Raw genomic sequence first — 21,019 nt, 5'->3', positions numbered from 1 at the left:
GCGGTTTCAAATGCACTGAGGATTGGTCGCTATGCTTAAACATCTTCAGTCGGTTAGCATGATAACTTGCAAGGTAAACTTGCAGGTTGAGTCCGTAATTAAGAAAGCAAATGCAATGTTGTCATTCATCTCAAGAGGCTTGGAATATAAAAGCAGGGATGTACTTCTGAAGCTTTATAAAGCATTAGTTAGGCCCCATTTAGAATACTGTGAGCAATTTTGGGCCCCACACCTCAGGAAGGACATACTGGCACTGGAGCGGGTCCAGCGGAGATTCACACGGATGATCCCAGGAATGGTAGGCCTAACATACGATGAACGTCTGAGGATCCTGGGATTATATTCATTGGAGTTTAGGAGGTTGAGGGGAGATCTAATAGAAACTTACAAGATAATGAATGGCTTAGATAGGGTGGATGTAGGGAAGTTGTTTCCATTAGCAGGGGAGACTAGGACCCGGGGGCACAGCCTTAGAATAAAAGGGAGTCACTTTAGAACAGAGATGAGGAGACATTTCTTCAGCCAGAGAGTGGTGGGTCTGTGGAATTCATTGCCACAGAGGGCGGTGGAGGCCAGAATGTTGAGTGTCTTTAAGACAGAAGTTGATAAATTCTTGATTTCGCGAGGAATTAAGGGCTATGGAGAGAGAGCGGGTAAATGGAGTTGAAATCAGCCATGATTGAATGGTGGCGTGGACTCGATGGGCCGAATGGCCTTACTTCCGCTCCTATGTCTTATGGTCTTATGATGCTGTACTTGTGGTCGTTTGGCACTTTAATTTCCCATCCCATTTTGATCTCCCTATGCTTGGGCTCTTACACTGTTTCAAAAGTGGCCAATGCAGGATTACGGAGCACCACATCATCATTATTAGGCACATACAGCCCTGGGTCCTAATTACTATTCACATCTTCTTGGACAGTAGGTCCTAGTAATGGAGGAAAGATGCACTGGAACTGTAGGAGGTGTTGGCTGGTTATCCCTGATAGGTACATGATCAGTGATGGTGGTTTGCACTCTTGCTGTGCACCCACCTTTCTCCAGCTCATTTGTGGGCCACAGAGGTTTTCTCCTCTTTGTCAGATTTTCCACCCTCCAGCACACACCGTAATTCAATACGATCATGGCTGATTTCCTCTCGGCCTCAACTCCACTTTCCTGCTCATTCTCCATAACCCTTCAACCCATTACTAATTTTAAATGTCTATCTCTTCAAATTTACTCAATGTCCTAGCATCTACCACACTCTGGGGTAATGAATTGCACAGCATTTTCTGTTTTGCTTTTATAATAATAATCTTTTATTGGTGTCCACACTGCAATGACGTTACTGTGAAAAGGCCCTAATCGCCACACTGCGGTACCTGTTCGCGTACACTGAGGGAGAATTCAAAATGTCCAATTCACCTAACAAGCACGTCTTTCTGAACTTGTAGGAGGAAACTGGAGCACCGCAAGGAAATCCACGCAGACACGGGGAGAATGTGCAGACTCCGCACAAACAACGACCCAATCAAACCTGGGACCCTGGCATTGTGGAGCAACAGTGCTAACCACCGTGCTACCATGCCTCCTCTTTTACTAATATCCGTGTGGGAAATTGTTGCACTGAAAGAATAAATGTTACGTCAAATCAATATTTAGAACAAAGAACAAAACAGCACTGAAACAGGTCCTTCGGCGCTCCCAGCCTATACCGGTCACGATACCAGCCTTTGCCAAAACCCTCAGCACTTCCTTGTGCCATATCCCTCTATACCCATCCTATCCATGTTTGTTGAGATGCCTTTTGAACGACATTAATGTATCTGCTTCCACAACCTCCCCTGGCAACGAGTTCCAGGCACTCACCACCCTCTGCGTAAAAGACCTGCCTCGCACATCTCCTCTAAACTTTGTCCCACAGACCTTAAACCTATGCCTCCTGGTGACTGACCCCTCCACCCTGGGAAAGAGTGCCTACCCATCAATTCTATCCATGCCCCTCATGATCTTGTAGACCTCTATCAAGTCACCCCCTCAACCTCCGTCTTTCTAATGAAAACAGACCAAGTCTATTCAGCCTCTCCACATAGCTCACATCCTCCAGACCAGGCAACATCCTGGTAAACCTTCTCTGCAGCCTCTCCAAAGCCTCCACATCCTTCTGGTAGTGTGGCGACCAGAACTGTGCACAATATTCCAAGTGCGGCCTTACCAAGGTTCTATACAACTGTAGCGTGACTTGCCAGTTTTTATACTCGATGCCTCGTCCAATGAAGGCAAGGATTCTGTATGCTTTCTCTACTACCTTGCCCACTTGTGTTGCCACCTTCAAAGATCTGTGGACATGCACGTCCAGATCTCTCTGACTTTCTATATTTCTAAGGAGCTTTGCCATTTACGGTATATTTGGACCTCCCAAAATGCATTACCTCACATATATCCGGATTAAACTCCATTTACTATTTCTCTGCCCAAGTCTCCAACCTATCTATGTCCTGCTGTACCTTCTGACAATCCTCAACACTATCTGCCACTCCACCAACCTTGGTGTCATCTGCGAACTTACGAATCAGACCAGTTACATTTTCCTCACAATCGTTTATGTAAACTACAAACAACAAAGGCCCAAGCACAGATCCCAGTGGAACACACTACAAACAACAGAGGCCCAAGCACAGATCCCTGTGGAACACCACTAGTCACAGCTTTCCAATCAGGAAAACACCTTTCTACTGCTACCCTTTGCCTTCTGTGACCGAGCCAGTTCTGTATCCATCTTACCACATCACCTCTGATCCCATGTGACTTCACCGTTTCTACCAGTCTGCCATGAAGCACCTTGTCAAAGGCTTTACTGAATTCCATGTAAGCAACATCCACCGCCCTCCCCATATTAATCAACTTTGTCACATCCTCAAAGTTAGTGAGGCACAACCTCCCCTTCACAAAACCATGCTGTCTATCGCTTTTGAGTCAATTTCTTTCCAAATGGGTATAAATCCTGTCCCTGAGAATTCTCTCCAATAATTTACCGTCTAACGACATGATATTCACCGGCCTATAGTTTCCAGTATCATTCCTGCTAACTTTCTTAAACAGCGGTGCATTAGCTATTCTCCAGTCCTCTGGGATCTCACCTGTAGCAAATGGGGATACAATATGTCAGTCAAGGCCACAGCAATTTCATCCCTTGCTTCCCTCAGTATTCTGGAGTAAATCCCATCTGCCCCAGGAGACTTATCTACCTAAATATTTTTTAAAAGACGCAATACCTCCTCCTTTTCGATGTTAACATGATCCAGGCTGTCCACACACCCACCCAAGAATCATCCTCCACAAAGTCTCTTTCTTTAGAGAACACTGATGCAAAGTATTCATTTAGTTCCTCATCCATTTCCTCTGGCTCAACACAGATTCCCCCCACTATTCTTCAGTGGTCCAATCCTTTCCCTGGCCACCCTCTTGCTTTTTACATATGAATAAGAAGCTTTTGGATTCACCTTTATCCTACTTGCCAAGGACTTTTCATGACCCCTCCTTCCCTTCCTAATTTCCCACTTCAGTACCTTCCTATGTCTTTATATTCCCACAGGTTTCAACTGTCCCCACCCTTCTAGACCGTACAAAAGTCTCCTTTCTGACGAGGTTCACAATATCCCTCGTTATCCAAGACTCCCTAAACTTCCCACACTTATCCTTAGTTCTTTCAGGAACGTGACTTTCCTGAATCCTAATCAACAGTCTCTTGAAAGACTCCCACATGTCCGATGTTGATTTACTATCCAACAGCCGCACCCAATCCAACTTCTTCAATTCCTGTCTAATGTTATCGTAATTTGCCTTTCCTCAGTTTAGCACCTTAACGCAAGGGTTACCCTCATCCCTGTCCAAAAGTAACCTAAAACTTACGGAATTGTGGTCACTACTCCCAAAATGTTCCCCTACCGAAACCTCAACTACCTGTCCAGGCTCATTCCCCAATACCAGATCCAGTACTGCCCCTTCCCTAGTTGGATTATCTACATATTGCATCAAGGCGGCTTCCTGGATACACTTTACAACTCTGCCCCATCCAAACTCCTAGCACTAAGTGAGTCCCAGTCAATACAGGGGAAATTAAAATCCCCTACCACAACAACCCTGTTACTTTTGCACCTATCTAAAATCTCTCTACCTATCTGCTCCTCTATCTCTCACTGGCAGTTGGGGGGCCTGTAATAAACACCCAACATTGTGACTGCCCCCTGCCTGTTCCTGAGCTCTACCCAGATTACCTCGATGTATGAGCCCTCCAAGATGTCCTCCCGCAATACGGCTATAATATTCTCCTTAACCAGTGATGCTACTCCCCACACCCGTTACATTCCCCTCTATCTCTCCTGGGGGATCTATATTCTCCAATGTTCATCCGTCCTTAAACCATGTTTCAGTGATAGTCACAACATCGTAAATCCAACAACTAATAAGTGCTCTAAGTTCATCTGCCTTACCTGCTATACTTCTGGCGTTGAAACAAATATACTTCAAACCACTCCATTTGAGCTGACAGGATGATGTTGTTTAGAGCTTAAACGCTTGCGTCAACTCCAAACCAATAATCATCACTTTCAAAACTGATCACAGATCATTGAATATAATGCAGCAATAACTAGAATATTGCTGAAAAGAGAGGCATGTTGCCTAAGCTTTTCCTCTTACAGCCATCAGGACCATGGGCATATTTGTGCAGTAATAACTACCAGAATGTCGCTGAAAAGAGAGACATGCTGCTGAAGCTTTTCCTCTTTCACTCATCAGGACAAACACACAAGAGCTGCAAATTTCAAACTTTGTCTGGACGAGTGTAAAAGACAAAAACCTTCAGCAACACGAATCTATTCATTCTCTGTACTACCAAATATCTGGACTCCAGTGGCATCACATGGAGCAAATGCGCCGGTAATAAATATTAAAAACAGAAGGGGCGAGGAAGCTGGCTGAGGGGGTAGGGGGAGACACACTGTGATTTAATGATGAACTCTATGGCGACTGATATGACCACAAAATCTGGACTCACCTGCCCTGGCTTGGGCGACAAATAGCTCAGAACCTCCTTGACCATGACGGGTTTGTGGCGGGAGTGCGGAGGGTGTGAACTCTTCTCCCCGCCGCAGCTTCTCCATTCCTCTGGGGCCCGGGGGCCGGGGCCCTCCTCGACACGCTGAGCCTGTCCAGGCGCCGAGAGGGAGAGATCCCTGGCGGCGAGGGGAGGCCGGCTCCAGCAGACGGGCTCGGCGGCGGAGCGGCCTGCGGTCCGGATGGCGGGGTGGGCAGCAGCTGCGAGCGACCGGCCGCCTCTCAGCCAGCTCCCCCACCCGGCCATGATATTTACCGGAGAGGGTGGTCTAACCGAGCGGGGAGTGAGAGCCGCCCACAATCGGCGCAAACCGTCCCGCCTGAAATTCCGCCCAAACCTCCTGCGGATGTTCCCGCGGAGCGCAAATAGGACACTGACAATACCCTCCCCTCCACACACACTTAAGTCGGTTTGGGGTTTTTTGGGACATCCTGAACTCTGTCCACCGTTACCATGGTGACATAAAATAATCCCTCAGACGCTTCAATTTATTAATTATGGCGGTCGATATTCCCTTTGTTTGTTTTTTACAATCTATTATTGTCTTTTAATTCCTGCGAGTTGAAATGGTTGGGGGGGGGGGGGGGGGGGGTTTGATGACCGATTTGTCTTTAAACCAGGGTGACGGTTGGAGAGCAAGCGGCCAGCCGGACTCGACATCCTTATTGTTCCTCCGGCGCCCGGGGCCGTTCGGCGACGCGCTGACGTCGTGTCCCGCGTTGACGTCGTGTCCCGCGCGCCACCAATCGGATTGAAGCGGGCGCCGTCCGGCGACGCGCTGACGTCGTGTCCCGCGCGCCTCCAGCCAATGGCAGGTCGGCCCTCCCGGGGACGGTTGGAGTTTAAATCGTGTGGGCCGCGCGCGCGCGCACGCGCGCTGTGTGCCTCCATCTCCTCTCCCCTCCCCCGGGACGATGGAAGCGAGCCCGCCCGCCCGATAAAACCGAGTCGGTGAGTCTGGCGATCCCGCCAATGTCAACGTTTGCAAATGTGGCGATGACCTGATTAATCTGTGGGTGGGGGAAGAGGGGGTGTTGGTGATGTTGAAGAGTAAATACTAGCCGGGTGGGGTGGAATGTAAGCTCCCCTCCTCCAGGAACCGATAAACGGCACCGGAGCTCAATGTCTCATCTAAAATTCCGCACGTCCGGCAGAGCAATGCTCCTTCCCGCCTGAGAGGCCGGAGTTGGTGGGGGCTTGAACCGACAACTTTGCGGCCCGGGTTGCCAACCCTCCAGGATGGGCCTGGAGGTCCATCTCCAGCAGGCTGTTGGGTGCAACCTCGCAGACTCATTCAGTGGGCTGTTTGAAACAGTAATCGTTGTTTATTTTCTTTGCACAGTCCTTTAACAGGTTCAAAAACCTACCTCTTCATTCACCCGAGGAAGGAGCAGTGCTCTGAAAGCTAGTGATTAGAAACAAGCCTGTTGGACTTTAACCTGGTGTTGTTAGACTTCTTACTAGGTTCAAAAATGGTGAAGATGGGGAAAGAAAGCCGTTTGGCTGGCAGGTCGAGCATCATCCGATTGGGCAATAAGCCTTTTTATGCGTTAAGTTTGCCCAGCAAAGACAGCACCAGGATGGACTTGTTGGCTGACTAATGGCTGGACCATGGGGTGTGCCGTGCATTGAGATCTCCAGGAATGCATTTAATCACAGTTGGCATCCCTACTTATGCCCAGAGGTGACTGAGTCACTAAGCCACATTTGAAGCGACACAGTGGCACCGTGGGTAGCACTGTTATGTCACAGCGCCAGGACCTGGGTACTATTCCTGGCTTGGGTCACTGCGGAGTCTGCATGTTCTCCCCGTGTCTGCGTGAGTTTCCTCCGGGTGGCTCCAGTTTCCCACAAGCTTGTTAAGTGAATTGGACGTTCTGAATTCTCCCTCCGTGAATCCGAACAGGCGCAGTTGTGTGGCGATAGGGGTGTTTCACAGTAACTTGATCGCTTTTTGCTTTGACAATGGGTAGCACAAGTAGATAGCACTGTGGCTTCACAGTGCCAGGGTCCCAGGTTCGATTCCCCGCTAGGTCACTGTCTGCCTGGAGTCTGCACGTTCTCCCCCTGTCTGCGTGGGTTTCCTCCGAGTGCTCCGGTTTCCTCCCACAGTCCAAAGACGTGCAGGTTAGGTGGATTGGCCATGATGAATTGCCCTTAGTGACCAAAAAGATTAGGAGGGGGTTATTGGGTTACGGGGATAGGGTGGAAGTGAGGGCTTAAGTGGGTCAGTGCAGACTCGATAGGCCGAATGGCCTCCTGCACTGTATGTTCTGATGGTTTGTGACAGCGTTTCATTATTGCCCAGTGCTTTCTGCCCTCTCAACTGTTTTGACACATGATCTCATTCCCATAATTGGAAATGTTTTACCGTTGCCATAAAAATCTTGTGTGTAACCTCATGCTTTATGATGATTGACTTAATCCATAGCCAGTGCATAAGTCTTATCTCCTCCAATGCATGTTGATTAATTGACTTGTAGTCTCCTGGCTTTTTGAAGAGAATTTGCACCTTTCAGTCTACAGCGAAGTGTTGTATGCTAAAATAGACTTCATTTGTTAAGACCGAACCACTTTAGTAAAATGAATGACAAGTTTGGCTTTCTGGACTTATACAAGTACAGTACCTGCATTTTAAGAGCTTGAACTGAAACAATATTGTTGCTAATTTAAATTGATTCACCCAAACTATGCTGTTTCCCATTCCCAGCCACTTGAGAGTTTGCATGTAATCTTGGATGTAGAAGTAATGCTTTTATTTATATTGTTGACAGTTCTCATCCTTGTAAAACCTGTAAATCCATAAACCGGTTTGGTTGTCAGTTCAGCCTATTGCAGCGTTGTCTTGCAAATGGAAGCACTTTGTGCAAGTCTTTTACAAAGTACCCTCTAATATATATACCTTATAAAAGATGACACATGTATTTATATGGTTTCTGGTTATGTTAATCTTTTGTTGGGAAAGAGGTGAAGTGTGAGCTATCTGCCAAGAACACTTGTGAAGCGAACATAGAAAATCTGTGGCACAGAAAGTGGCTATTTAGCACTTGTCCTGAACTGACTTTAAGTAACTTTGTTCTCTGTAATGCAATAATGACACTTTGCAAATTTATTTTTGTTTATAATTCTTCCAGGAAAGAAGTGAATGAGCTACATTTGAAAGGAATCCTTAAAAAGAGAAACATTTGATCATGCCATTATGCCTTCCACTGAAAATGATGTGTGTAATCATGTAAAAGTTTTTATCCGCGTCCGACCCGAAAATTCAAGAGAGCAAAATGGAAGGCACCACAAAGTTGTGCACGTAGTTGATAAGCACATGTTGGTTTTTGATCCCAAAGTCGATGAAATCAACTATTTTTATGGCTGTAAAGTTAAGCATCGTGACTTAAACAAAAGGAAAAACAAGGATCTTCAATTTGTCTTTGACCGGGTTTTTGGTGGTGATTCCTCCCAATCGGATATATTTGAAGAGACAAAGTCAATTCTAGAGAGCGTTTTCAATGGATATAACTGTACAGGTGAATTATTTTAAATAATTCCTTAAATTTATTTGGGATGCTTTAATAAAAATATATGGAGCTAAGAAACAGAAAGCATTGGTGGGAGTAGTTTATTGCTCCCAACCATAATTGTGTTGGGCATAATTAAAAACAGGAAGTGGGGTGCGGGCATAGGTAATACAGTAATCACAAGGTCTTTAATCATTACATGCTCGACAAACTAAATTTGCAGTGTTGCAGGTGAGCTCGTGGCATGTGTATATAAGACCGTTTTCTGGATCAGTGTGTCGAAGAACTAACTACAGAACAATTTTTTGGATCAGTATGTCGAAAAACTAACTACAGCACAATCTATTTCGGATCTAGTATTATTCTATGAGAAAGGATTAATAGCCTTGATAGTAAAGGGACCTGGTAAAGAGTGATCATAATATGAGTGGATTTATTAGTTCATTCAGAAACACGGTCTTAAATCTTGTGGGGTGGAGCCAATCAAGCTATGTGGGAAGAAGGCAGATTGGGAAACTTTGATTCTTAAGTTGCAACACACACCCCCTTGAGGATTTTAAAACTACAAAGAAAAAGTGGTCCAATCCTCACTAACGAGAAGTTAAAGGTAGTACCTTTCATGTTTCCAAAAGGAATAGCAACCTGAGGATTTTAGAATGCAAAGGATTACCACAAAATTGATCAGCCATGATTGAATGGCGGAGCAGACTCGATGGGCCGAGTGGCCTAATTCTGCTCCTATGTCTTATGGAAAGGAAAATGAGAGTTAACTGGCTAGAGCCATGAAACCAGATAATGAAAGTGATTGGTATATAAAAAGAAATTTGAGCAAAAATCAATATGGCCCCTTAGAAGGAATAGGTGGTGGCATAGTGGTATTGTCACTGGACTCGTAACTCAGAGGCCCAGCGTAATACTCTGCCGACCTGGATTTGAATTCCAACACGACATATGGTGAAATTTGAATTCCATAACCTAATGAAGGCCTTGCAATGATTATTGTAAAAATCCATCTGCTTCACTAATGTCCTTTAGGCTCTTAAATGCCCTGTGAAATAGTCTGGAAAGCCTTTCAATTCAAGGGTAATTGGGGTTGGGCAATAAATGCTCGCCCAGCCAATGACAACCACATCCTCTGAATGAATATTTTTTTAAACATGCAGCACAAGGTGAAATTGGGAAATAAGAAATGACAGTCATTGAACAAATATTTTACATCTGTCTTCATGGTAGAGGACACACAAAACATTCAGGAAATAGTGGGGACCAGCACATTTTTAGGAGTTTAAAGAAATTGTTAATAAAGTAATAAAGCTGGTGAAATTAATAGGACTAAAATTGGCCATGAAGGTAATTTTAGGAGGTGGTTACAAATATCGTGGATACATTGGCTTTGATCTCGAATCTGGGGAACTCAAAGAGCAGTTGAATAATTTGCTATGTACAATTAGCATATTGTATATTCCTATATAATAGCTGCACATATCTTCAAATAGATATTTTAAAAGAAAACCTTGACTGGATCTGAGGATTGAGTTGCAGCTGGTCTAAAATTACACTTGGGTTAGAATCGTAGAATCACTACACTGCAGAAGGAGGACATTCGGCCCATCGAGTCTGCACAAACTCTCTGAAAGGGTACTCTACCTAGGGCCAGGCCCCTTAACCCAGTAACGACACCGAATGTAACCTAACCTTTTGGACCCAAGGGACAAATGATTATGGCCAATCCACCTAACCTGCACATCTTTGAACTGTGGGAAGAAACCAGAGCACCCGGAGGAAACTCGCGCAGACACAGGGAGAACGTGCAAACTCCAGTCAAACAGTCACCCAAGGCCGGAATTGAATCCGGGTCTCTGGCACTGTGAGGCAGCAGTGCTAGCCACCATGCCGCCCACTTAAGACCATTTAATTTTCTGAAGACTTGTACGTTACCTGTTTCCCTCCAGAGATGATGGCAGACAGCTGAGCATTTCTACCACTTTCTTTTTATTTTAAATGTCTATTTAAAAAAAAAAAAGAAATTTCTTGGAGACAGCAGTTTAATGTGGGTGCGGCAGATGAAGCCCATGGTATGCAGTTTGGGAAGTCCTGCATGTTCTTTGTGTCCTGGATGACTACCTGTGTAGAAAGTGTCTTTTTATCCTTGATTCTCAACAGTCGAGGGTTGATCTTTTAAAGTTATTTAAAATTACAAAATTTGTTAGGGTAGATATGAAGAGACGATTTCTTTTATGGGTGGATTCCATAACAAAGGGGTCAGAATGTGAGGTAGAGCTGGGTGTCATCAACATGCATGTGAAAATTAATGCTGTGCTTTCAGGCAATGTTTTTGAAGGGCAGCATGTGAATAGGAGGGGGTGAGACTTGATCCTTAAAGGATGCCATAGTTAACAGTGCGGGAACCGAACTATAAACTGTTGTGCATTGCAAGTGATACTCTGAGAACAATTAAATACAATACGGAACATGATGAGAGCAGCCTCACCTAGCTGGATGATGATGGAGAGACATTGGAGGATATTGTGATGAACCTTGTCGAAGGCTGCAGACAGGTTGTGAAGGATGAGGAGGGATGGTTTACCTTTGTCAGGGATTTGCATTTGTTTTATTGTCACCAAGGTACAGTGAAAAGTATTGTTCTGTGTACAGTCCAGACTGATCATTCCATACATGAAAAAAACATTGGACATACATAAATACACAATGTAAAACATAAGCACAGGCAATGGGTGAGATATGGAGTGCAGTACTACTCAGTAGAGAAGATATGTGAAGAGATCAGATCAGTCCATAAGAGTCATTCGGGAGTCTGGTCACATAGGATGTCATTCATGACTTTTACTATTTTGGTGCTTCATCAAGGGTGGAACCTGATTGGAGGGATTCAAATGTGGAGTTTTAATAAAGATGGGAAAAAATTTGGGAAGTTACAACAAATTCATGGACTTTGGAATGGGAAGACAAGGATGGAGGGTGCAGATAGTTTGCCAAGCTGGTGAGGTCAAGAGTTGGTGAGCAAGGTAATGGACGGTTTACAGGAGAGAGGGACAGCACCTGAAGTGGACGAACCAGGGGGCTGTTTAGCACAGGGCTAAATCACTGGCTTTGAAAGCAGGCCAGTAGCACGGTTCAATTCCCGTAACAGCCTCCCCGAACAGGCGCCGGAATGTGGCGACTAGTGGCTTTTCACAGTAACTTCATTGAAGCCTACTTGCGACAATAAGCGATTTTCATTTCATTTAAGAATATCTGCTAGCATGAGGACCAGACGAGGAGTTTGGATTGTCAGCAGTTTAGTGGGAATAGGGTCGAGGAAGCAGGCGGAACATGAGTCAGCAAAGTTTTATTGGGAAATTGGAGAAAACTGCAGGGAACTTGAGGAAGTTGGGGCTGCAGAGCTTGAAGATAAATGAATGGCCTCTATCTTATTAACTGCGAAATCCATGAACTTCTCATATGTATTGTTGGAAGTGAGGATAGACGTCAAGGGAGAGGAGAACCTTGCCAAAAAAAAAAAGAGTATAGCGTAGGCCTATTCCCAAAAGTCTGACCAGTGGTGCAACAAAATCAAATGTTAAATGTAAACAGAAAGCTTGTCAAAATTTAGAAAACTGAGAAGCAAAGTTGATGATGCATAGATATTTTCCAAAACAAATAGAGGAACTAGAAAATACTAAATTGAGATGATGCAATGCCCCCTGCAACAAAAGGTGCAACTAGAGTGTCAAGCATCCATTATAACTAGGACAAAGGAATTTATATTGGGAAAATGGTGACATAAAAACCGGTGAAAGTGTTGCAATATGTTGCAACAAATATTGAGGCTCAGTGGAAGGAAGTGTATAATATTTTTTATTATTTAGATATATGTTTTGTGTCTGGATGCAGGGTATCCACCAGTAATATTTTTTAAATGACAGGAAATCCACCTGCCTTCATGCCATATCCTTTTAATCCCTACTATCTTGGTTCAAAAGTCAATGGATATATTTCTACCTTATTCACAAAAACGCCACAGTAACTTTTTTCATACTCCTAACTTTTCACTTTAAACTTCTGAAAAGTGTTTTTTGTAAATAAATTTAGTGTTCCCAATTCATTTTTTCCAATTAAGGGGCAATTTAGCGTGGTCAATCCACCTACCCTGAACATCTTTGGGTTGTGGGGGCATGACCCACACAAACACGGGGAGGATGTGCAAATTCCACACGTCAGTGACCCACAGCCGGGATCGAACCTGGGACCCTCAGCGCTGTGAGGCAGCAGTGCTACTCACTGCGCCACCATGCTGCACTCTCTGAAAAGTGTTTTGAATGAACAAATGGTGATGACCATTGAGACGTGGAGTAGTTTGCAAGATTGAACTCTGCACAAAATTGATGACTAAATTTTTATTTACTTGTAAACTAATCAATTTTAATGAAACTGCTGTCATCAAATGAATATATAATAACTCTGGTGTTTTTTTTGTAGTCTTTGCATATGGTACAACAGGATCTGGAAAAACACACACCATGCTAGGATCACCTGGACAGCCTGGGGTGATGTATCGAACTATGAAGGAATTATACAATCGAATAGAACAGTTGAAAGATGAGAAATGTTGTGACGTTGCAGTCTCCTATTTGGAGGTGAGATTTAAAATGTTAAAATTTCATCATCTGATATTGAATCTCGCGTAAATTGAATTATGCTTACTTTAACACAGATTGCAAGTATATGAGGAAACGTTACACTGGTTTTAACTTTGTTGGAATGCAGTTTCGCTCCTTCGGCTGGACGCAGAGCGAGGCCAACAGGGTTCAATTCCCGTACCGGCTGAGAAGGCCCAGCCTTCTCAACTTTGCCCCTCGCCTGAGGTTGGTGACCCTCCGGTTAAATCACCACCAGTCAACTCTCTCCCTCAAAGGTTGGAAAGCATCCTATGGTCATCGGGGACCAAGGCGACTTTACTAATACTCTTTTCCTATCATCTTATGGGAAGCTGTGGAACGAAAAACGTCTGCAACCAAAATTGAAGTTAATGGGTGATGCAAGCATGAAATTGAATTACTAGGAAATATGACCCTTGTGTTGTATTTGCTAAGTGTAGGATATATTCTGTGAGGAGATTCCCTTTGATTTCACTGAGTACGGCCACTTTTCACTTTAACAGTTTGTGATGTTTTTCTAATAGATGAAAAAAAGGCATCTGCAATTCAGAAAACCGTATTGTTGGATGCATTTTTAATTTATAAAAAAAAAGATAAAAATAATCGATCTCCCATCATATTGCTCATGGTGCTCAGAGAAGACACCGTTTTAAAAGAAAGAATCTTGTACAATATAATGAGCAAAATGGCATTTCATTGTTATTGTGGAGCTGTGCAGTTTGAAGGAGTGCAAAATTGGAACTGAAAATTGCCACTGGTATTGAAAACAAGAAAATGGTGTTGCTCTCATTTGTGACACTACCCATGCCAGAAAGGGCACAAACGTGTGTGGGGGTACCTGCAGGAATGATGATGATTTCAGGGCATTTTATGTATGTCCTGTCAACTTGTTGATCACTCCCAGCTGAATAGGTCTTCAGCAAATCGAAGGCCTTTAAAGGAGCAGGCGCTAACTAGCAGCTGAGGTTCTTTTGACTTACTTCTGCTTAGACTGAGTTAGGCCTGTCTGGCTGTTGGATGGAGAACTGGCCTCTTTTTCCAATGAGGGTGAAAGCAGTTATACTGTTCAATCTCTTTGATATTCCCCTCTGGATTCTACTGCCCACCTCACTCGAAACCTTTGCCTTTAGAAGTTTATAGCCCCACTAATCTCTCGTAAACAAAGTTTTTGAAATGGCCATTTGTACCTTCAATGTCTCTGGACTCCTGCTAATCTTGTTACTGGGCAAATCGTACCTCATTATTCCTCTAGGTGCCTACTGGAGGTGTTTCTTTTCTGTTATTTTATTTTCATCTCGTGTTCACTGTTAATCTTGTTAACTTTTCACATTCCTGACATTTGAGATTTTTGGTCTCTCAGGGAATCATGGGATATGAAAGTGGAACTGAGGCCATGGGTCAGCCGTGCCCTTAGTGAATAGTGAAGCCGACTTGAGGAGCCACAGTCTTGGTCTTATTCCTTTTCTTATTCCAGAAGAGAATATATTGTCTCGTGAGTACATTGTCCCTCAGTAGGGACAAGCAAGATGACACATGGCTTTGTTAGGATGGAGGGATTCCCAATGTTATATTGCACTATCGTTCACACTTCAAGACACCAAAATATATGGGGATGGTCCAGGAACCACATGGGCTACCATTCTGTAAACACTCAGTTGGTGTGAGTCTAGTCCCAATAAGCCCGGTAATGAGTGCCTGCTATCCTGGCAGCATCTGTCATGTATTTGTCCTTTACAAGTTAGCTGCACCTGCTATCATTGGGTCTCCATACGTTAGAAACTGAGGGACAAAGACTGTTCTCTGTACGTGTGGCTGCTGACATGAGGACAGTGCATATGTATGTATGGAGCAGAAAAATCGGCCTGGGTCGATTGGACTGCGTTCCGATCATTTGGATCGATTTCTCCAATACTGGAGTTGTTCCCTTACGCTGGGCGGTCCCTAAATGTCCGTTGGCCTTCCTTTGTCTTGGCTCCTGCTGGCGCCGACGAGTCTGGCTTGGCTTTATTCACCTTAAGTGTATCAATTGTGCCTTGGAATTGCTCATTACAATGCAGATAGCTGCTGGTTTCAGTGCTGTCTGGTTTTTGCAAGTTTCAATACACATGATTTCTGCACTTGCTCAATTTTGCCTGTGTTGGCTGAATTTCCCTTTAGTCTTTGCGGTTCTCCATTTTAAGTCAGGAAGTGGCCAACCCAGGTGGCTACAGCTTGACTGCTGACCCATCCAAACATAGCCTTACAGGGCATCTTTGAACAGCTCTGGACCTTGAGGGCTTATCTCCAGCCTGCACTATCTCAGCAGAGGCGTCAGCAGTTTGGGCTAGCTGGCTGAAAGGCAGCATCAAGGGCACCAGGGAAGTGGTAGTAGTGGGCGCATGAATGCTGACATCCAGAGAGGAGAAAGTAGGTGTATGAACCACAGCGCCACTTCCACCAATCCGAGCAATCTGTTGGAGAAAATATTATCGGGATGTTGTGAGAATCGTGGATCATAAAATGCATCTGAGCTTCCACTACATCACTTAAATGCTGTGAGGCGTCTGCCTCTGCTGCAGTGCAAACTGAAACCGTGACCAATTGGATGCTCCATTAGGGTTGGGTCTATGATAGTAATAGAAATAGAAAGGATGGGCTCCAAGCTCTGTATGATGTTCTGTGTCACTTTGCAACCCCTGCCAATGCACCAAGCCTCTGTGCATCGTCATCAACATTCTCTTGTATGCCACTCCGTTGAAGTCCCTGTAGTGGAACCCATCAGTGAACCTGGCCTTCTGGGGTGCAAGCAGATGAACTATGCCATCCGCCTTTCTTGACTGCAGCCCACGCATGTCAAGTGAAAAGCCACATTTGGGCCCAGGTTCTATCCAAATCCCAAAACTAGGAGTGGTGCTGGTATCTTAACTGGTGGCCAAGTGTTAGTTCTTCCTGATCTTTGGTGTGTGGCTGCTCCCTCTTCCTCCTGGTTGTACTATGGCTGACCAGACAGCAAATTTGGGTATCTGAAAGTGCAACATCTCAAGGGGAGGATTGAACTGAGGAGGAAAGCAGAACTTGCTGGTCACACCATCTGCACCTTTCACATTGTACCACATAGTGTGAGGAGGAAATTAAGAAGGGGCTTAAAGAATTACCCATTTTTACCCCTCTATGTTCTCAGTGACAGAAAATGGCACAGTCTCTGCTCCATGAAGCGGAGAATCATCCTCCATTGGGTTCAATGAATGAAGGTTTGTCCACCCTCGACTATCTTGTTCTGCGAGTGGGAGGAATGTCAGGGTTGGATTGCAATGTGTTTGATTGATGTCTGCCATAATTTAAAAGCTGGAGGCATGTAGAGCTTGTGAGGATTGTATTTGAGACTGACAATTAAGAGGTCATGTGAAGATCTATTCATTGGCCTTGATCACCTGTGAGGTCTTTAAACTTCCCACACTACAGTTAGCACCGCGGCCTCACGGCGCCGAGGTCACAGGTTCAATCCCGGCTCTGGGTCACTGTCCGTGTGGAGTTTGCACGTTCTCCCCGTGTTTGCGTGGGTTTCACCCCCACAGCCCAAAAATGTGCAAACTAGGTGGATTGGCCATGCTAAATTGCCCCTTAATTGGAAAAAATGAATTGCGTGCTCTAAATTTAAAAATAACTTCCCACAGTACTGCCAGATCCTCAATGCTTAAAATTTGACATTGACCTCCCCTTGCCATTTGCTTTTATTCCCTTTGGAAAGTTTCCCTTGAGGGCTTCCTGGACCCCAAGGAAAAAGGCCTCCTGCCTTGTATCTCCATGATTAACACCTCTAGTGCTGCATCTCTAAAACTGGGGGACACTCTTTCTGTCATTCCCCCTGTGTAGCATTGCACCAAAGCAGTCTGCTGTAATTCAATGCAGCTTTGCTTTAAGAGAAACAGATTGTCTTTAAGAGCTGTCAGCTAGCTGGAACGCCTGCGAGCCTTGAACGTTATAAGCTCCCTCGCAGGCAGCATGATTGTGTACTAGTTGACTTAACGTGAAATGTCATGGACAGGTTGCGCATTATAACCTCTACCTAAAAACAGGAGCAGATGAATTTTTCAGCCCACAATATTTGATAGTTCAGCAAGCAGCTCGGTTCAATTACTTGGTGAGGCAACTGTAAGGTTGAGTCAATCAGACTTTAATTGCTCTTCAACGTATAATTCCAGACAGAGGATGAATTGGCTGGCTTTAGTTTTTAAGTGTGATTGGCAAGTCTTATTTTCCCATCATGGGATGAAGTTGTTGCCTTGAGGTTATGGTTGAAGTGGAAATTAACCAAAAAGCTACAAGAAATTGGCCAAAATAAAGCTCCTCTACATCAGTGTGATGTAATCGGATGGTCAAATATCGTTTAAAATTAAATGAAGACATATCCAGTGAAATGTTTTTAATGTTACCTTTGAGCATGCCGATTATTTGTCGGGTATGTAAAGCACACTGGGCTCTAGTTGGTTAGTTTCACACCCTCCTCGGGCATCTAGATCAGTTCTGTTTATGTGCATACGATGAAGTGTCCCGTGAAGCTTCATCAATGGCTGAGTAAATATACCTAGTGAGCAACACCCTATAGCCAAAAATGCTAAGTTCAATGGAAGCTCCCTGTTGGAGTGCAGTTTATTTCTCAAATGGATAGTAACCTAATCTCAGATAACTCTAATCAAAATCTACCACCACCGCAACCTCTGTCATTGAACTCCAATACACCGATGATACTCGGTTAGTGTCAGAAACTGAGCTCTGGAGAATCATCAACATATTTACTGAGGCATATGAGAATAGAGGACTTGCACTGAACATTGAGAAGGCCAAGTTCACCACCAGCACACTCCAAATGCCACACCCCACCCTCTTTGTCTTAGTATTAGCGAGAGGCAGCACGGTTTTGTGAAGGGGAGGACGTGTCTCACTAACTTGATAGAGTTTTTCGAGGAGGTCACTAAGATGATTGATGCAGGTAGGCCAGTGGATGTTGTCTATATGGACTTCAGTACGGCCTTTGACAAAGTCCCTCATGGCAGACTGGTACAAAAGGTGAAGTCACACGGGATCAGAGGTAGGTGGACACTGGCAAGGTGGATACAGAACTGGCTAGGTCATAGAAGGCAGAGAGTAGCAATGGAAGGGTGTCTTTCTAATCGGAGGGCTGTGACTAGTGGTGTTCCGCAGGGGTCAGTGCTGGGACCTTTGCTGTTTGTAGTATATATAAATGATTTGGAGGAAAATTTAACTGTTCTGATTAGTAAGTTTGCGGACGGCACAAAGATTGGTGGAATTGCGGATAGCGAGGAGGACTGTCAGAGGATCGAGCAGGATTTAGATCGTTTGGAGACTTGGGTGAGATGGCAGATGGGGTTTAATCCGGACAAATGTGAGGTAATGCATTTTGGAAGGTCTAATATAGGTAGGGGATATACAGTGAATGGTAGAACCCTCAAGAGTATTGACAGTCAGAAAGATCTTGGTGTACAGGTCCACAGGTCACTGAAAAGGGCAACACAGGTTGAGAAGGTAATCAAGAAGGCATACGGCATGCTTGCCTTCATTGGCCGGGGCATTGAGTATAAAAATTGTCAAGTCATGTTGCAACTGTACAGAACCTTAGTTAGGCCACACTTGGAGTTTAGTGTTCAATTCTGGTCGCCACACTACCAGAAGGATGTGGAGGCTTTAGAGAGGGTGCAGAAGAGATTTACCAGAATGTTGCCTGGTATGGAGGCCATTGGCTATGAGGAGAGGTTGAATAAACTTGGTTTGGTCTCACTGGAACAAAAGAGATTGAGGGACGACCTGATAGAGGTCTACAAAATTATGAGGGGCATAGACAGAGTGGATAGTCAGAGACTTTCCCATGGTAGAGGGGTTAATTACTAGGGGGCATAGGTTTAAGATGCAAGGGGCAAGGTTTTAGAGGAGATGTACGAGGCAAATTTTTTATACAGAGGATAGTGGGTGCCTGGAACTCGCTGCCGGGGGAGGTGGTGGAAGCAGGGACAATAGTGACGTTTAAGGGGCATCTTGACAAGTACATGAATCGGATGGGAATAGAGGGATACGGATCCCTGAAGTGTAGATGATTTTAGTTTAGACGGGCAGCATGGTCGGCGCAGGCTTGGAGGGCCGAAGGGCCTGTTCCTGTGCTGTACTTCTCTTTGTTTTTTGATTCATAACAAATGCGTGGAAAATGTGAAACCAATGCAATCTTTCACAGAAGGCTGAGGTTGATGACAAAATCCAGCATCGTTTGAAATCTTGGTGCAGGGTTTGGCCTGAGGAAGCAAGTGTTTGAACATTGCAATGTCAAAACTAAAACCAAGCTCATGGTCTACTATGTGGACGAAATCCCTCCCTACTGTACGGGGCTGAAACATGGACAATGTAGAGGGGGTGCTGGAGTCATACTATCAACACTGCCTTTAGAAGATCTTTCACATTAACTGGGAGAACAAATGCACCAACAGCAGTGTCCTCTCTCAATCGGGCATCACAAGCATTGATCATGTGCCATCAGTTTCATTGGGCTGGTTGCGTAGTTGGATGTTAGACAGCAGGCTGCCCTCCACGCTCGAGTCAGAGCAGTCATACCAAAGCACAGAGGAAACACTGGGGAAATGCAGAAAATCGGCGCAGCAAAATACAAAATTAACATTAACTCCTGGGAGACCATTGCCCTGGATCAAGCCAGATAGTGACAAAATCTGTGGGAAGGATCCCAGCATCATGAGACCCAATTGTGGAAGGAAAATTAACATAAACCAACTTCGAAGCATGCTGGGAAATGCTTGACTATAGTTCAACACTGCTTTTGAATGAAAATAAATAGGTCAGGTATCATAAATGAAATACTGCTTAATATTCTGGTTTTGGCCTTATTAGGAAAACACATTGTCCTCCGAAAGATAACAAAATCTGTATTTGAGTTTTTAGTACTATGTATTTCATCTTACATACTTTCCAAGATCTATTTAATATAAACATGCCTGTTTACTTCAAACTGTTATTTCAGACTATAAAATATATGCTTCCTTCAATCGAATCTCAGAGTGCAGTGCACTGGCTTTTGCAGCTGGAACACTCTCTCCGCAAATATATTTGTGTAAATAAATTTCCTTAAATCGAATCTCGAGGAATTTGTCTTTATTATGATTTCCACGACACCAATGCTGACAAAATGAAGGGGGAAAGACTGGTGGTGAAAAGAACACACTGTAACCAAAGTTAAAATCGGCTATCTTCAGACTCATGGAAGATAATCATTCTCCCTTGAGAGGTATTGTCAATAATAATTTGCTACAGAGGTAGAAGTCAGTAAGTCATTCTGACCATTTCCACTCTTGATCATTCTGCTTGAACGTTTACAGATGTAGGCATGTAAACTTCGACTGAAGACTGGATTGAACTCAGCACTTATCAATGGAAGGGGGAGGGGTGGTGGAGGAAATTTGCATGGGAATGCTGACAATCCATCAATTAGATCAATCTTCTTTACATCAGAGTATAGAAATGTGAAATAGAGCTTGTACCTTGACATTCTAATCAATTTGGTTTTTTTTTTGAGGTGTACAATGAGGAGGTCCGAGACCTGTTGACCAACTCCAGATCCCTGGCAGTGCGAGAGGATGCTCAAAGTGGAGTCATTGTCCAGGGGTTAACACTACACAAGGTACTACTTTTAAAAATAATTATCATTCAATTAAATCAAATTGAACACTCCAAATTTGGTCTAGAAGATGTCC

At 44.4% G+C, this 21,019-nt stretch overlaps 2 protein-coding genes across 5 annotated transcripts in view; one reads left to right on the top strand and one right to left on the bottom strand.

The window, feature by feature from the left end:
• LOC140384705 (12S rRNA N(4)-cytidine methyltransferase METTL15-like) overlaps positions 1-5,734 on the bottom strand; it is a 160,528-nt gene extending 154,794 nt beyond the window's left edge. The window contains exon 1 of one of the 3 annotated variants that reach the window (XM_072466651.1): positions 5,042-5,734. In XM_072466651.1, the coding sequence (XP_072322752.1) occupies positions 5,042-5,347 (306 nt within the window). In that variant the 5' untranslated portion in view covers positions 5,348-5,734. The remainder of the gene's footprint in view (positions 1-5,041) is intronic. The other 2 variants (XM_072466652.1, XM_072466653.1) reach the window with 2 other exon arrangements.
• A 201-nt stretch (positions 5,735-5,935) lies between these two features.
• LOC140384703 (kinesin-like protein KIF18A) overlaps positions 5,936-21,019 on the top strand; it is a 117,349-nt gene continuing 102,265 nt past the window's right edge. For both annotated transcript variants that reach the window (XM_072466650.1, XM_072466649.1), the window contains exons 1-4: positions 5,936-6,052; positions 8,236-8,622; positions 13,093-13,250; positions 20,842-20,946. In XM_072466650.1, the coding sequence (XP_072322751.1) occupies positions 8,301-8,622; positions 13,093-13,250; positions 20,842-20,946 (585 nt within the window). In that variant the 5' untranslated portion in view covers positions 5,936-6,052; positions 8,236-8,300. The remainder of the gene's footprint in view (positions 6,053-8,235; positions 8,623-13,092; positions 13,251-20,841; positions 20,947-21,019) is intronic.

Source organism: Scyliorhinus torazame, chromosome 10 (genome assembly GCF_047496885.1).
Source record: "Scyliorhinus torazame isolate Kashiwa2021f chromosome 10, sScyTor2.1, whole genome shotgun sequence".
In the NCBI taxonomy this organism is placed as follows: domain Eukaryota; kingdom Metazoa; phylum Chordata; class Chondrichthyes; order Carcharhiniformes; family Scyliorhinidae; genus Scyliorhinus; species Scyliorhinus torazame.
Note: the sequence above shows the minus strand (reverse complement) of the source record. Positions and strands in the feature narration are given on the sequence as shown.